The sequence below is a fragment of the Platalea leucorodia genome (assembly GCF_965183815.1).
Source record: "Platalea leucorodia genome assembly, chromosome: 18".
NCBI classification, from domain to species: domain Eukaryota; kingdom Metazoa; phylum Chordata; class Aves; order Pelecaniformes; family Threskiornithidae; genus Platalea; species Platalea leucorodia.
This window is the reverse complement of record NC_138840.1, coordinates 7,652,159-7,669,748: the sequence shown is the minus strand read 5'-3', so window position 1 is coordinate 7,669,748 and position 17,590 is coordinate 7,652,159. Positions and strand designations below refer to the sequence as shown.

The window sequence follows — 17,590 nt, the reverse complement described above, 5'->3', positions numbered from 1 at the left end:
ACGGTCTAAAATTGCTTCCTCAGAGATGTCATGCCTCGATCCACTGTACATTTTCTCTACTTCAAGGTCTACTCAAGTCAACATAGATATTTTCAGCCGAGTCTCCTTTTATGAAATAAGATCAAATTTAGATCAATTACAGTTCCAAACTACATGTTCGCTAGGCAAAGGCCAAGCAGCACAAGTGCACAGCATGGCTGGAAATACAAAGGTGCCAGAACCACAGCCAAGAATTACGGTTACTTGCTTTGATGGCTGGCAGTGGTGGTGTAAAAATAGTTCTTAATTGCGTTTGAGATCCATGCTTTCTTCTACCTTAATATTCAGGCCTTGCACGCTCAATTATGTAAAATTTTTAAACCGATAATGCAATTCAGAAACTTGAGCCGTGTTGGCAGTAGAGCCGGCACTGCAAACAGACAGATATTTCTTCCAAACCAGTGCCATGGACTTTGCGTTGTACCCGCTTTCTGCGCCTGCCGTTCCTCACAGCTCTGGCTTTGATCAGGAAAGCGGTAAGAGCTATCCAGACTTGCGAAGGGAACTCACCTGACTTCTGACACAGCAAGCAGAGAGCACGTGAAGAAGGTCTCCACATGGCCACCGGCAACAGAGATAGGCACACAACTACTCCATCATCCTCTACAGAAGGTTTCCTAGCTATGAAACGAGGCATCCCAGTTACAAGTCCCATCAAAATCAGACGCAAACCCCATCTCCGCGGCACATTTCTGATGAAGAATTGGTAGCTGCCACCAAGAGCTGAATAAACCAAGTTTGAAAGAATGCTGTAGAGGTCTAAAAAAAAATAAGATGTTGCCACAGCGTGGCACAAAGCACCGTGGCAGATGAAAAAACCACTTAGAAGATTTGCGCCTTGCCCTGCCAAAGCAAAAGGAAAGACACAAGCCGTAGCATGCAAGGATCCGGGGTTACGACATACGAGCCTTTGGCTCTTGATGTTTTCTGTGATATTCCATGAGAAAAACCAGCGAATGGGAATGGGGCTTGGAAGGAGCCAGGCTGGCACGTGCTGCCATCGCTACGTGTGCCAAACGCCTTCTGAAAGGAGTCACTTCAATGTACGTATCCCGTTGAGACTCATTTCCAGTTCTGATATGTCAACAAGACAGCACAGAAAAGGCTTTGCCTATAAAACATTACCCGAACAAGCGCCGGGGGGAGGAGGGGGAACACTGCATTTATAGAGATTTATACAAAGTTTTTTTGGACACAAGATCAGCTTTGAACAAAACCCAACACTCATAATAAAAAGGAAGCAGGAACACTTTAAAAATGAAACATAATTGACTATATAATCCATAGCATTACATATACAGCACAATTATTTCAGCACATCACAGCAGTAATGATGCTGTTATTATTAAATCATAAAAACTTCTATCGTTACGTACAGGCAACAAATTATGGATAAAGTTATAGCTAAACCACAGGCCAAAATCAGAAGCCTTAGACTTTAGGTTTAGTATTAAAGTGATTTAGCCAAAAGATATGGGAACTCTCTTCAATTTCTATAAAACAGTGCTATAAAATCTAAGGCAGCCTTTCAGGGAGTGGAAAAAGGTGATGATCACAAACTCAGGAAAGTCTGAGGTTCTGCTCTTGATAAAAACATAACCTTTCAACTTTTTTAAAAACAATTTCAAGAGGCTTTCAGTAAAACCAACATAATTCAAAACACAAGCGCTTCCTTCCAGTGTGCTATTAAAAGAATCTTTTGCAATTCCTCAGTTTTATTTTTATCCGTTCCCTCTTGTGGTATTGCATACACACAACCCTCTAAGCATATAGCTGGCACCAGCAGTGGTTGATTTCAGCTGATGGGAGAATCATCCTAGGCTGTTGGATAAGGTGCGTATTTGCAGATTTCTCTTGTTCAATAAAATTAAAATTGAACATAATAGGCTAGTTAAATGCTGCACGAAATTGCCTATTGCTAAAGGTTTTTTAAAGGAACGTTGCAAAACTGTGTTTAAGTTGAGTTGATCCTGCCTTAGGGCAGAAAAAATAAACAAGACGACCTCTTCAGGTGCCTTCTAGCCCTTTTTTCCTATGAATATTTAGCAGTAGATTATTCTATCTTCAAAGCACTGTTTGAACATTAGCTCCCCAATACCTCTAATGCATTACTTCTGTTTTCATTCACGCGAGGTACAGCGTTCGATTTAGGCCCAAATCAGCTGCAAAGGCAGAGAGCGGGATCTGGATTACCGCTTCCAACAACAGACAACTCGTTAAACCAGCAAAGTTTGGTTTCAGCAGCTGGCAGGGCCAAATCTGCTTTGCACCACTCCCATTGCTGATCTGCTGCTAAGAGCATTGCAATCGATGTTTTGCTGGATCACACACACGGGCATGCCTCCTGCTCTCCCCCTCTCCACCCCAGGACCTACAGCAGGAATTCCACTCCTCCCTTCTCCCATCCCCGGACGCTCGGCAGCTGGGTTTCGGCACGCTGGGGTAAGAGCTGCCTCTCCGCTACCCACTCAGCAGGGAGAGCGCCCAAGCGGCAGAGCTGATGCCGGCTCCTCGGGAGGGGAGGTGGCAGGGCCAGAGTAACCACCCCGACTTCATTCATGCCAAGTAGAAATTGGCCAGATAACCTTCCTGATACTGAGTTTGTTATGAAATTACAGCCCTGATCTTGCAGAGAGCTGCATAAAACTGCAAGCAAGACAATACCTTTCACTGGGCACTGAACTGGGAACGGCCTCGCAGGAAGGCACGTGCTACATGCTCGGCGGGAACGAGAACTGACTCTCCAAAGCTGCTTCAGTTGCACAGGACGAGAGAACATCCAACAGCACAGAGAGTGCACAGCAAAGGCGTTTTACTGAACACACACATGAGCACCCAGAGAAACCGTGTTGGGTTTCATACCTGAATACAGAAGACAGCGTGACCTAGCAGTTAAAGGCAATTGCTAGCGCAGACAATGGTACGCTGCAGTCTCGGGCAGGCGATCTGTCAGTTGGCTTTGCTCCTTCAGGAGAAAAAAAAAAATCAGGAATAATGCCTACTTTTACAGAAGCATTGAGTTTCTGTACCCAACAGCACTGTTAAAAGTTCTCTGTCCGGTAGCAGTCCACATTAGTTTGTACACAGAAAGGCTGGAGATGATACACACAGACTGGATTTAACGCCGGGCAGGGTTTTGGGAGCGCACATAAATACACTAGAGGCTGGTATCAGAAACCCACCAGAAGCACGGCATGGCACCAGAAACTATGCTACGGAATAGAGAACTGACCTCCCCACAGCGCAGCACCACGTCAAAAATGAGGCTGCAAATATTAGAACACCACAAAAAAATAGCACAGGGCTGGTTTTTTTAAAAAGGTAAAGCAAACAAAATAATCTGAATTGTTGTTTGTACTGGTTATTTTAACTTTCCTTTCTTCTTTGAATGAAAGAGCACAAGGGTCACACAATATTTGGTGTTTCAACAGCTAAACATTATTAAATAGTGGCTCTTTGCAGTGCAATTTTGGCAGGCAAGCAAACAGAGTATGAAGCAGAGGAAGAAAATTCCCAGACAAATAACAACAAGTGTCTAAGATGAATCGTGTTGCCTCTCCAGCTCCTAAATTAAACACCCAGCAGAAATGGAAAAACTCTTTTAAGTAAAGCGCGTTCAAGTTAGTCAAGTCTACTTCACATGATAAAACAGTTGGCACATACCAAAACAATACTGCATATCGTGTACTTCACCTTACAGGCTTTGATCTCAACCAACCTAGCCTAAAACTGATGTTACATATCGCAGCTGTATAAATTTAAAAGAAATTACAAGCTACACACCTCGCAACGTATTTCCCAGTCCTGCCATACATGCATTTTACTCGCTTCCCTTTAACAGTAACCTTAATGAGGATAACAAGAAAAAAAAAGTGATACCAAACTCACCTTAACAAAATTACGTGGTCTCAGTCTTGAATAGTTGTGTGCTTGCACTTTTATAGGAAAAAACATCTAGTAAGAAACACGAAGACGGTGCCTTGCTCTCAGAGGCATCGCGCCCAGACTTGGACCATATGGGAATGAAATTTCACAACTGTAGTGACATCAGGTACTCACAAAAGTACTCGTCACAGACCCAGAATGTATACAACACACACAGCATATGGTACATTAATAAGTCAAAGTTGATAGCCGACAAAAATATTTTCAGGCCCATAGGCACTATTTTGGCATCAGCAGTGTTAACTAAGTGATAAGCTCAGTTTATTCAGAAAATAAATATTTCAAAATCCAATGATAGTTCACCCATCGCAGAGGCCACCTCGGACTGCTGTCCCCAACAGCTCGCAAAAGCAAGAGGGGTCTGACCAGCGTTTGCGTTGGTTTGCCCATTTCTCTTATTTTATATTTTAGGCAGCAGAAGTTCTGATCATGCCACACACACGTTTATTGCTCTGGAGCACAAGCGAAACACCTGTTAAGACAGTATGGATTGAACAGACATTCAGCCTGGGGAATTATTATTTCTTTTTCAATGTTAGTCCTTAATATTTTGAATTATTTCTAAATAATTCTCCATCAAATTAAGAGTTTCTATATAGAAAGTCCTATGAGTGTCCTCACATTTTCTCATCCTTCTGATAGCCACACAATTTAACTGGCTGAAAAAGCTAAATTGGGTGCTTGCTATTAACCTCCTGGCTACCCGGGGACCCAGGCAGCAGCTGGAGCAGCCAGCCATCATATGATCCTGCGCTAACACACAGATGCTGCAGCGCATTTAGGGCAAAGTTATGCTTTAATTTTAATGCAGCCTTACGTGGTGCGTGTTTCTTTGCTCTTCTGCTGCGTTTTTCGGCTCAACCACCACCGTGCTGCTAGAGAGGGAAGAAGGAAAGGCAGAAAGAATGATTCAAACCGCAGCAGGACAGCAGCGGATACAACCCAGAAAACCATGAATGACAAACGTTGAGTTATTCGCAAGAACTTGTGACGGTTTTATAGCAGAGTGGAAGGCCGTGCCAGCCTATAACTGGGCACATCTTCTGTGAACTTTGTTATTCTGGGTAGAAAAGTCAAATAAATGTATTGCTTTTAGGGGCTGCAGGGTTATTTTCCTATAGGGATTATTCTAATATTTGACATTCCTATTACTTTCTTTACTCACTTTTCTAAGTTATACTATCAAATGGCACCTTGAAAAAGTTAAAAATAATTCTTTTCATAGAAACAACCATAAGCCTTTTGCTTCCTGAGATCAGCAGATCTTACTTAAATGAAGCAGAACCTGTACTGCTCAATAGGCAGACAGGATGGTCTAATCAGGCCTTTCTCTTTTTTTTTTTTTTTTTTTTTTTTAAAATTTTAAAAAAATGACCCTGTATTATAAACATGCAGATCTATAGCCTTCTGGGTCACCTTCATTGAATGAAAAAAGACAACTGGAAGTGACCCATTTTGATTTATCAGAAAGTGACCAAATAGCAGAGCAAGTTATAAACAGACAATGGAAGAAAATCCCCCCAATAAGATCTCCGCATGTAAAAAAAAAAATCCTAAGTTTCTGAGCACAAACCAAAAAAAAAAAAAACACCTTCCTGTAACTCCTGGGAAGCTTTGGCAGCTATTCTGAAGTTTGATCTTGCTGTCAGTGCCCCTTGTAACAGTTGCTACCTTTTTTGACCCTCTCAAACATAAGGTAAACTGTCTTCTTTATCAAAACATAATAATTAAAGAGTTTAAGTTAGCAACCATAGAAATGTAATTCACTTACAACATGGGCAGATTGCTAAGCCCTGAAATTAAGAAATCGCTTCATGTGCGACACTATTACAGATACAGATGTCACGCTACGTTATATAAATGCAAGATATTAGTCCGATTAAAAAAAAAAAAAAAAAAAAAAAAGAAACCGAAAAACCAACCAACCAACCCCAAATACACTGGCTTGAAAGGTGACCTCCTGTGGGCAGCCGCCACCCGCACAGCGAGGCCCACATGCATCCTCCTCCTCGCCACCGAGGTGCTCAACCCAGGGACAGCAATTTCCCACAATAAACTGGTGCTTTAAACCTTCACTACTTGCACTGCCAGCTAAGTTAGTACAAGAAACAAGCATGGAAAAGTCTCTTAAACAAAAAGTTGAGCCTGTTTTCTGAGCCTGCATTTCCAGCAGGTAAAACTACTAGGAAAGCCCCAGACCTTTGAGGCACAGAGGACACACAACAAACTTCACTGAGCAGCGTAAAATGGGCCCCAAGGACCTTCCTTTCCTTTCCGGTGCTGCAAGAAAAAGTCAGGAACTGGTCTTATTTGTTAATAAATCCCTTTACAGTGCTACCAAAAGCTTTAGGTTTTTCCTGCTGCTCTTGACCTAGAAAGATCAAGCAGCACCTATTCTTACACAGCTATAGCCTCTTGCAAGCTTAAGCAATGAAATATGATAAACACTGGGTGTAACGAAGACCTCTGTCGGATTTCTTATTTCATCTTACGGTAGCTGCAGATTCCCTCGCCTTCTGCCACCCCCAAAAGCATGTAGCTGCTGAATGCATCCCAATTTCAAGGCAAAAAAAATTTAAAATGTCTCATTTTTGCTTAAAGATGCTAGCAATGACCTTCACACTCACAGTAAATCCCCCGGTTCTGGCCGACAGCCCGCTACAGAAGTTACTGCTATTCCGCTAACATACCGGAGCAGCCACCATTAGTAACAGAGGACTTACGGTGACGTTTCTCATCCTGCCCCTTTCTCGGATTGAAACTAGTATGAGACGCCAGACGCCACAGAAAGTTGAATAAGCTTTGCCTGAGACAAGGTGATGCTATTCACCAGTCTTAATTTAAATTAAAATACCCCAAATAATACTTGAAGGCTGTAACAATTCAAAGACCGTTCAGGTTGAAGTTCAACCCCAAGACACAGTCCTTCGTTAGCAGCTGACACCGACGTACAGATCAGGTTCATGTGCCAGGGCCCACTTTTCTAACATCCCTACAAAAACAAGTTGCAGAATGTAATTACCTCTAATTTTCAAAACAGGACTTTTAACGTCAACAATTAGCAATCGGGGGGGGGGGGACACACACCAAAAGGGGATAAAAGCAGGACTGAGAACACTCGAGCAGTGTCACCCAGTTCACCCCTGAGAAAGCAAGGACGATAACAGCAACATTTAGCATCTCTCGGTAGGAGCGGAGGAGAAGGAATGTCTGCAATGTGATTTGACTCCTTGCTGAAAACTAACTTTAATTCTAATCTACAAACTATTCTCCGTGTCCTCGATGCCCTCGGCCCTCGGGAGCAGCTTCATTTTTCAACTTTGATTCTTTTTTTCGGTGCAAAGTGCCGTAAACAAACTTTGTCCTTCATTCTCCAAACTCGGAGCCGTGGTATTTCAAGGTCACTCGTGCTAGCGGAGGAAGGCCTAGCTCCAGCAACTTCAGCTGCGGCACCGCTCTGACGGCGAGAGCCGTGCGAGAGCCCAGCCCAGCCGGAGTTGGGGGTGCCACCGGCAGAGCCGAGAAAGCCCTTTATGCTGGGAAACTTCTAAGCTAAGACGCACTCGCACCCCGTTCCTCCGCCTGTCACCGCTGGGCTGCGGGGCTCCGATGACCTTCAGTGCTTATTTGTGAATAAAAAGGAAAACAAAGGGCGGCTTATACTTGCTGGGAGTTTGGCTGGCGGCTGGGGGGCGATGGGGGCTCCCTTGCCCCCCAGGAGCCCCGTTTCTGATGGGTGCCCGCGGGCCGGCTCCCAGCCCTCCGGGCAGCCCCCGCCAAGGGCAGCCGGGGGAGACCCCCCGGCCCCGGCTCGGCGGCAGCCCCGGGGCGGGGGGCGATACCATTTTCTGCCCCCCCCCCCCCCTTCGCCCCCGGTTACCGGCCCCGGCGCGGCGATCCCCGCAAGGCGCGGCCCCGCCGTGCCCCCAGCCGCCCCCGGGGCTCAGCCGCGGGCCCCAACCGCCGCCGCGACCCGGGCGCCTCCCGCCGCCCCCCGGAGCCCCCGGGCTGCTTCCCCCCCCCCCGCCCCGCCGCCTCCCCCTGCTCCCGCCGCACAAGGCCGGGATACCCCGAGGCCGGCCGGGCGGGCAGCCCCCTCCGCCGAGGCCTGCTACCCCGTCACCGGGCCGGGCCGCCGCCGCCCCGCCGCCCCCCGCCCCAGCCAGCGCGGCTCCGGCCGCCGCGATCAACTTACCGGGCCGCGGCCGCCGCAGGCCCTACCCGCCGGTCGGGGAGCGGCTGCGGCGGGGGCGCGGCGGCCCCCAGGCCTCCCCACCATCCCTTTGTCTTTGAGCTGACCGCTGCCTGCCGGGACTCCGCGTCCCCGCCGGACCGGGCCGCCGGCCCCTTTAACAGCCGCCGCTCAGCCTACCCTGCTGCGCCCGCCCGGCCCGCCCCGCCCGCGCCTATTGGCTGAGCGCCTCCGAAGGGGGGCGCGGCCCGGCGCGCCCATTGGCTGCCGCCGCCGGCGCAACCTCCCCGTCCACTTCCTGTTTTAAAGTTACCTTGAGAGGCGGCGCAGGGGTCAGAGCGGCGCCCGCCCGCCCCGCTCCCCGCCCGCAACGCGGCGGCCGGGCCCTCATCGCCCGCCCCGGCGGCTCCCATTGGCCGCTCCCTTCCTATTCAAACCGACGGGGGGGGCACGTCGTCAGCCGGCCGCCGATTGGCCCGCGCGCCTGTCACTCCACCAGCACCACCCCCACACCCCCCCAGACACGCACAGAACGCACCGGCGGGTCACGGGGCAGCGCGCGGGCTGCACGTGCGCAGCGGCGGGGGCGCGCGCGGGCAGGGCGAAGGCTTCGCTTCCCTGCGAAGGGCCGGGCCCCGCCGGTACCGGCCGCAGGGCACCGCCGGGACGGGCTGGGCTCCGGCGGGTTCGCTCCCAACGAGGGGCCGGTGCGGAGCGGCGCCTCCCGGGGCAGAGACCCGCAGTCCGGGGCTGCTGGCGCCGCCCGCCTCCAGCCACCCGCGACGCGGCCTGCGTCAGAACACCCGTGACGTGCACGGAGGGACTAAAAAAAAATCATCCCGGTGTTTTAAAAACGATGGTTTGCCGTGCGGACGGACAAACGGCCCGGTTGGCCGCCCCAAGGGACCGAGCGCCGCCGGCGTCCCTCCCTGCAGGACGCCCGGGCGAGCGGAGCGAGCGCTGGCCGAGCTCTGCCCTCGGCGCCCCGCAGATCCCCCTCGGCACCTTTAACCGCACGACGCCCCGCCAGCCCCGCTTCGCGGCCCTCGGAGCGCCCGGGAGCCCTCCGGGAGCTCTGGGATCGGGCTGGGAGTTGGGAACGGCGTGTTTAGGAAGCGCGGATGGTATTTTACCGTTCGCAGGCAACACAACTTCCAGCAAGTTACCAACGACGCCCGAACGGATTTCAAGCTGCGTTCCAAGATAGAATTTACCGCTTGAAAATAACGTGCTCACGGGATTACACGCAGAGCAGCAGAGGAAAAAATATTACAAAGCACAGCCGATGATTTACTAGTCCCGCAGATTAAATTAGTTTGAATCAGATAGCAAGGAAAGATTAATTTCAAAATAGATCTTCCCAGTGATTTATTAAATAAAAGTGGTTCAAACGGGTCTTAAAAAAAAAAATACTACTTTGCAACGCTTTGTTCTCTTCCTGTGTCATTCCTGAGATAAAAGCAAGGGCCTGGGAGCTGCGGTATGCTTACTATTAGAGGTATGCAAGGTGCTTTCAGGCGGTATGCAAAACAAACCCAAAGCAGCCCACCGCCTTTCCTGCCGCGCAGAGGAATGCCTGCCTGGTATTTGGAGTGGTAACGACCGCCCAAACGCATCCCCGCGCGCCTTCTCGCACCGCGACGCGACCCCCCCGTCACCGAGAGCCCCTCTGCTGCGCGCGGGCACGGCCCAGCACGGCCACAGGAACGGCTGCTGCTCTCACGGTATTTCATAATTCCTCAGGACAGTGAAAAAAAAACAAATTAATTTTGGGAATCCCTGCGATAAAGGGTTTATTTCAGTCATTGCAGCCGTTCTTGCTCTGAAATCACGCGGGGCAGTTGAGCTAACACTCAGGAATTGCCGAAATCCCACTTGAAAGATTTAACTAGAAAGCTGCTGGGAAGACATAAGAAAAAGCTCTTCACCCACTAACCGTCATCCGTCACCGCATTTTGCGGGTTGCGGCACTTCTAAGACAGCGTCACTGCACATTATTCACATATGGCATGAGAACATACACTGACAAATATGACTTATCTTTATAAAGTACAAAATAACGAGAGGGAACAGGTTGGCTGTGCAGGATAAACGACTGGCTCGAGGTCGCCCAGCCAGCCCCGGCGGGATTACACCCGATTCTCAGTCCTCGCTCAGAGCGAACAGCTGGCCGTGCCGTGCCGGGGTTTCAAAGGTCCGGCTCCAGGCACCGCTTTTTGCTTTGACCAAAAACTCTGCGTTCATCCCAAAATGTGTCTGAATCCTCCACTTGGTGTGGTCACAGCGGCCCGCAGGCCACGAGCCCCCGCACGAGCCAGCGCCTCAAACGAGCCCTTCTAACAGTGATGCCAAAACCAATGTGGTTATGACGGAGCGGGCGCTGCCAGACGTGAGACTACATCAGGTTGTCACCACGATGGCCAATGCCTAAGGGACAGTAAGCTGAGCCCAAATGAGTTTAGGCTGGTACTGGAGCACGGCTCAACTGAAGACAAACACAGATCCGGCAGGAGTAGCCTAGTCCAAAAACATAACCTAATTTAAGAAGGGCATGGGTAAGCCTAAGAAAAGACACACGATGTTGCCAAGGGCAACAGCAGCAAACGATGTTTCATGACCCAGGAGGTTTATTTTCTGGATGTAGGACTAGAGGAAAAGTTAACCGCGTGCTTGCGGGCTGTTTGCTCTGCATTGCAAGTGAAGCCAGTTGAGACTTCCCTTCTAATCGCCCGCGCTCAGACAGCTACTGAGACAGACAAGAGGTATTTATTCCTAAGTATGTGGAGAATATTTAGCAAGACAAGTGTCTCAAAAGGCGATATGAAGAGTCACATGCCAGAAGAAGTGGCCAGCGCTATTGTTTCGTTCTTCTGTGAGCAACCTGAAGTCTGCCAGAGCTCCGGGTTCTGGAGCCAGCCCTGGGGCACAGCTCAGCCAACACGAAGCGTAAGCCGGCCCTGCCACCGAAGAGGTGTCCTGCCACCCCGCTCGTCGTGTGCCCACCCCTCAGCCCTGACCCCCTGCACAGCTAACAACATAGCCGGAGAATGAAATCCAGCCCAGCCAAAAAGAATTAGCTTTCATCCATGCCAGCTCCATGCTGCTTTTAACATGTAGTGCTTTACCAGTTACTGGGGGACGTTTCTTTCATTTTCTCAGCTCAGGAAAAAGCATAATCTAGGGAGACCATATTCACACGCAGATAATTTTCACGGCTGTCAGTGCCCTTGGGTTTTGAGCAGAGATTAAACAATCCCTCAGATATTCACCAGAGACTCACAAATTATCTCCGACTGCTTCGCGGCCTGGCTCGGGTCCTGCCCCTCTTCCCACCAAGTGCTGGGGCAGGCTCTGGAGAAGGTTTGGGCGGGAAAAAACCCCAAAGATCGGTAAAATATAGCAACACCGGTACGTGAAACTCAACTCTCCCGCAGCAAATCCCCTGTCGGGGCCTGGGAGATCGGGCCTGCCGCCACCGCTTCCAGGGATGGCACCGGGCGCCCCGGGAAGGCCTCCGCGCCATGCCCTGCCCGCCGGCCGTCAGGCAGCACCTGCCCCGGGCGCTGCCCGCGGGTGCCAGAGGCTCCGGCAGCCCCGGGACCGCACGGGCCCCGCTCCCTCCCGGCCGGGCCCGGCCGCCCCCCCACCCCCCCCGGCCCGGGGCGAGCTTCGAGCGCGCCCCTCCCCCACCCCGGGCCGCGCGGAGAAACGGTTCGGTTTCCTGTCCTCTCCCCGGTCCGCTCCCCGACGGCCAATCAGCGCGCAGCTTCCTTCGCCCGCCTCCCCCCGGCGCGGGCCAATCAGCGGGCGCGGTGCGGCTCTGCCAATCGGAGCGGAGCTGCCGGTGGGCGGGGGGGGGGGGAACCCCTCCGGGCCGCCCCCGCCCCGCGCCCCCTCAAGGGCCGCCGACTCCCCCCGCCGCCTCCCGCCCGCTCCCCGCGCACTCACCGGGGCGGCCGGCGCCGCGACCTCCTCCGCCTCCTCCGCCCGGCGCCCGCGCTGCCTCCGGCCCGACCGGCGGGAGGCGGGAAGGAGGGGGAGGGGGGCGGCCAGAGCAGAGCGAGCGCCCAGCGGCCGAGGAAACAAGATGGCGGCGGATCCGTGAGGCGGCGGTGCGGAGGCTCCGCCCCTTTCCCCTGGGCCGCGGCACCGCGCAGGCGCCTGACCCGGGGCTGATCTCGCGAGATCTGGGGCGGGAGGGCCGGGGCGGGAGCCGAACGGGGGGAGGATCCACCGGGGCCGGGGGGGTCCGGGCAGGCCGGAGCCGGGGCCCAGGCCTCGGCGTGAGGGGCCGCGGGTGCGGGCCGTGCCCCGAGGGGGAGCCAAGCCCCTGGGTGCAGCAAGGGCCTGGCCCAGGTCGTCCCCCGGCCTAGGCCTGTGTGGGCCTGGGCTCCGGCAGGGCCGAGGCCTTAGGCCGAGGTGGGCTGGCGTGGGGCAGGGAGCCCGCCGCCTCGCTCCCCGTCCCTCAGCTGGGGCGTTGAAGGAAGCTGCCCACCATCCCCGAGGTCCTGGCTCTCCCCAGGCAGCTGCCTGGCCGCACAGGGGTCACAGCGCGGGGCTCCTCCCAGGACCCAGGCTCTGCATCCCTCAGCCAGCCCAGCCACGGTGGAGGAGTTGCTCCTCCATAGCTTCTTGGCTCATCCAGGGAGGTTTCCAGCCCTGCCTGTCACGGCCCTGAGAGCTGTCCAAATTAAACCTCACTGAGCTGTCCAACACTCTTCACAGAGGCCTCTGATCTATCATCACAGGGTAACTTTCTGCTACTATCTTACCCGAGCTGGAGCCAATTCAAGCAAAAGTCTGTGCTCCAGTTCAGCCAGCTAACTCATTTCCCAGGGACTGCTGCTCTGGCTCGGGGACATGTTACACTGAAGCATGACTCATGCTGCTTCAGTATTTTTCCCATGAAAAAGCGCATCCTGAAAAGTGACTCCCTCTTTGCCTCCTTTCTTTGTCTTTCTGGTGCCCAAGTTGTTTGCGTCCAATTTACAACTAGAAAGAGGCTTTGCCCATCTGGTGCTTTAAATGGCATCTGAGATGGGAACGTCAGGTCCTGCGTGGCTGCTGCGCTTCCACGGAGTCTCCAAAATTGGTGATGTCTGGCGGTGAAGTGTCTGGTATGGTGCTTGTGGGCTCCGCACCCCGCGCAAGAGAGGAGGAAATCCCTCCTGCGTCCTGCAAACGCGAGAGTTCGGATCTGTGGTTTCTGTTGCGTGACATTTGCCCAAATGTAGGAAACGGGACAAATTTCTGCGTACGCTGCGGTTTCAGGGCTCGGCTGCCCTGAAGACTAAGCGTTGGCACTGAAGCGGGAGATATCTTGTAGCGAATTCCTGCAGTTTTATTGAAAGTCTTGCAACTTCGTGACCTCAGGGCACTTGCAAGGCAGCCAAGAGAAATAAAACTCATGCTACAGTTGTTTGTTTTTTTTTTTTTTTTAATTCTCACAGTTTCTAAGCTAGCCTCCTTTTGTTGTAACATTCGAGGGTGATGATATGCAATGCTGTACGGCCCCTCTTCAAAATGACTCATTTAGAAATCAATTAGCCGGCCCTGCTGCTGACTTTGCTGCCGGGCACAGCTGTCGAAGCACCCAGCTGTTTTTCCAGCCAGGGAGCGGACCCCGCTCGAGGGGCTTCTGCACAAAACCCCGCTCCTCCTCCTGCTGAATCCTTTTGTGTGCCGTTGCGCTGCGCCCGTGATGCTCCGGTTCCTCCCCACCTGCTCTCGCGGCAGCAATGGATGCATTGTCTGGAGCCGCTCGCCTTCCCCAAGAAGGATCGCAGCCATCTGCGAACACAGAGGTCTCTGTGTCAGCCAGCCCGAAACGTGGAGGAGCCAAGAAAAACAAGAAAGGGAGGAGAAAAAAAAAAAAAACCAAACGCTTTTCCACTCTCTGCTTTATCGGTGCTTGCATATATTTGTTCGCGGTTTGTTGATCTCGCACTTAGCCGACATCTGCTACCTGCTCAGCCGATTCCCTCCCGTGCTGGCGATGGGACCCCGAGGAGCTGCGCCGCGCTGGCAGCGCCCCGGGGCCAGGCTTTGGGAGGGCTGAGGTGGTTCGACGCTCGGGAAAATCAGCTCTTAGAGCAGAGGTGACGCGCCTGGCCCTTCTCCTCGGCTCAGCCCCCTCCCGTCCCCACGGCTCCCGTCCCCGCAGCCCTCTGGACTCCTCCCAAATAATCGCTTTGCGGCGATGATCCCCAAGCACAGGGTAGAAAAGAAAAACCTGGGTATAAATTATGTATGGACACGGACACGCTGCCGTGTAGGTTTGGGGGAAAAAAGGGGCTATTTAGGGGCAGATCTTGGGGCGGCTCAGTCCAGGGGCTGCCCCCCTCTGCCGCATCTCAGCTCCCAACCCAGCTTGCACGTGCCACGTCCCCCCTGGTACCTCTCCCAGTTGGGCACCAGCTATATGATATTTAAGTATATTTAAGAGTATATATCAATATGCCCGTACGTGTCCACACGTTTCTGGTGGCCCTGCGCAAACCTTGTCTTCTGCGCTGAAAGGAAAACCCAGAAGGATGATTTGGCACAGGAGAGCTGGTGGTTTGGGTGTTGCCAAAGGATTCCTTGGGAGACCAACAGACCTGAAGGACAATCGAACATCAGCCCCGGCGCTGCGGGTCACCGGCAGCTTTTGTACCCGGGCGGTTTGAGGTTTGAACTCGACGCAAGGTGTTTTTACCTTTCCCGGCCCAGACAGGAGCCCCCGGCCAACCATCACGCTCTCCCTCGTTCCCCCAGCCCTCCACCCCCAGGGCAGAGACAACAGAAGTCATTAAAACCCCCCAGAGTCCTGAAATCTAGAAACCTGAACTCAAGAGCTGCAGATGAGCCACTCCGAGCCGAGCCGCTCAGCCCAGCTCTAACTGGGGTGCCCCATTTCCAGGTGAGCGCTTTCATCTCGCCCGCAGCGGGGAGAGGATGCGGCTCCCAGCTCAGAGCTGGGATTCGGGATTGGGTTCGGCTTGCTTGGTGCCGCTGCAGGACAGTGGGTTTCCCGGTGCCTGCAGCATCCCGAGCAGAAGCAGATGGTGTGCTAGTGCCTCTTGCCTGGCTGGTGCCCAGCACAGATCAACCACTCTGGCTTTCCCAGTAGGATACTGGTGAGCCCACATGCCCCGATTGCTCCCTGCAGAATGGCGAAAGGAGATTTTACAGCATCTCAGCATAGCTCCTTCTGCAAGAAGTGGGACATGGCGCAGGAGCGAGGGAGCAGGCTGCAGAGCTGCCGCAGCACCGACAGCCTCCCTGAGCACCGGCAGCAGGGTGCTCATCCCCGTGGGCAGGGGCCGCGGCGGTGCCGAGGGGACAAGCCCTCTGCCCGCCCCACAGCCTGGCTTTCTGAACCAGCGACTGCCCGGGGGCAGCATTATTCTGGAAAACACTGCAAAAGACGCCAAGTTTGCCCAGTTCCAGCATAAACCATCCTCTCCCCATAACCCTTCACGAGGTGCAGCCCTCTCCCTCCCCGAACGCCCAGCCCCAGAGCCCCCAGGGCAGCCCCAGTCCCCCATCATTTCTGCCCCCTTCCTTGTGCTTTCTGTTGCCCTTTACATCCACCTCTGGCCGGGACGAGCAGCAGCCACGCCTCAGGCAGGTCTCAGCCCTGCAGAGGCAGGGTAAAGGCAGCACATGGCACCCACGGGGTCTGCAGAACCCTGGGGGTCACCACGGTTTGGGGTGCCAACGACGGCGGGGCTTGCAAAGCCTCTTCCGCCCTTTCCGTTAACCCACGGCCAGCGCGCTCGTCCCCCTGCGCCACGCGCTGCCGATAGCCCCTGCAGTGCCGTAAAGCCGAGCCCCACGAATCCTCTTACGTGGGCTTTATGGAGTAATCGCGTTAAACCACCCCCTTTTCACCGGCACAAAACCAAAACGGAAAGGAGAAAGTGGTGAGGAGCTGACAAACCGGAGAGCTGAGCTCCTTAAGGAATTAAGAGTCATTAGAGATGGGAGAACCTTGATGGGATCCCAACGCAAGACCAAGGCCGGGGCTTTTGTCCATCCCGCTCCGGGGAAGCGCTTCCCAGGGGATGGGCTGCGGGGGCTGTCGGTGCCGCACACCCCCGGCCCCGCGTGCGTGGGGACGAGCCACTGAGTCTCTCCCGGCGGGAGGTCAGCGAGGGATCCCGGAGCAACCTGCCAAGGGAAGCAGAAGACCAGAGTCGCGCAGAAAGTTTCCTACCAATCGAACGGAAAACTTTGTCATGATTATATTAGTATTGCCATGAAACTTCATGTTTTATCATCGAAATGCGGCACTTGGAACAAAAACGTTAGGAGAGGCTTTTCACCGTCGAGGCACGTGTTTTCACTATCTCTTCCCCTGAAACAATATGTTCCCAGGACTGACACTCTCCCCACAAAGCTGGAAGTTTGCTTTGATGGAGTAGCCTTCCCTACTGAGATATTTTCAGCTAGTTTTTCTAAATATTACTCATAAAGGCCCCCTCCAGACAACCTCTCTCCCTCCCTGAGTTTGTTTATATGCTTTGAATTCTGTTAGGAAACCATCTCCCTACTTCAGCGATGTTTTATCCAAGTTTCCATATTTAGTTCTTTCAGCTATTCCTGCTCCTTAACCAGCTTTCCCGTGCACGACGCCGGGACCTGCCGCATCCCGGCTCTCCCTGGCATCCCCTTCCCCTCCAGCACCCACCGCAGGGGGAATTTTTCCCCCATCCTCCCTGCACCGATGGATGCCCGTTGAGCACCGTACTCGCCAACCCACCCCAGGGATGCGGTCCCAAATCACCCCCCAGGCCCTGACCCCGATACGGGGAACCTGGCGGAGGCTTTGCCCACGAGGGCCGAGTGTTTCCCCGCAGCCCGGGATGCCGGTGGCAGCCCCGGGACCCCCGGCACGGCGAGGGTGGGGAGCCCACCCACCGCAAAATCCAAGCCCAGCGTTATTTTAGGGAGGGACAGAGTTAAAATCGGCGAAGGAGGGTTTCCTCCTGGCACGTGGCTCCATGTCAGCCGCCGTGCACAGCCTGCAGAGGCAACGCAGGGAAAGCACTGGAGGAATTTACCATGAGTAAAAAGAGACGCTGCTTGGAGAGAAATTAGTGTTTGTATTCAAGGAGCCAAGGTGAGTCCAAGGGCAGCGCGGGAACCGGGGCTGCCTCTGCGCTCCAACTTTCTCCTTCGGAAGGGACCCGAGCACAAGAAGTGCCCCTCGGTCCCCGTCCCCCCGCCAGGGCCACGCTCACACTCTGGTGGCAACCGAAAGGGATCGGAGCCGGGAAGTTTATATGTTCCCGAAGGAGCGGGCACCGCGGCCACCCAGGCTGAGCAGGGACTGGCTGGCAGCGCTTCAGGTCTGGCTGGAGGCTCCCGCCGTCCCGTGGGCAGCCCTGGGGCTCTGGTTGATGGGTGTGGGGTCTGGCTGGCCACTCT

General features: G+C 53.7%; 1 protein-coding gene across 13 annotated transcripts in view; it reads right to left on the bottom strand.

Annotated features, from left to right (window-relative positions):
• NFYC (nuclear transcription factor Y subunit gamma) overlaps positions 1-12,276 on the bottom strand; it is a 36,701-nt gene extending 24,425 nt beyond the window's left edge. For 2 of the 13 annotated variants that reach the window (XM_082329778.1, XM_082329770.1), the window contains exons 1-4: positions 8,180-8,337; positions 4,802-6,976; positions 3,928-4,456; positions 2,902-3,004 (exon numbers count right to left, since the gene is read on the bottom strand). Coding sequence is in view for 7 of the 13 variants with exons in the window: in XM_082329769.1 (XP_082185895.1) it covers positions 550-694 (145 nt within the window). In the remaining 6 variants the exon portion in view is untranslated. Of the gene's footprint in view, positions 1-549; positions 799-2,901; positions 3,005-3,927; positions 4,457-4,801; positions 6,977-8,179; positions 8,338-11,456; positions 11,605-12,124 lie in introns of those variants that run through there. The other 11 variants (XM_082329769.1, XM_082329774.1, XM_082329775.1 and 8 more) reach the window with 11 other exon arrangements.
• Positions 12,277-17,590: the final 5,314 nt, after the last annotated feature.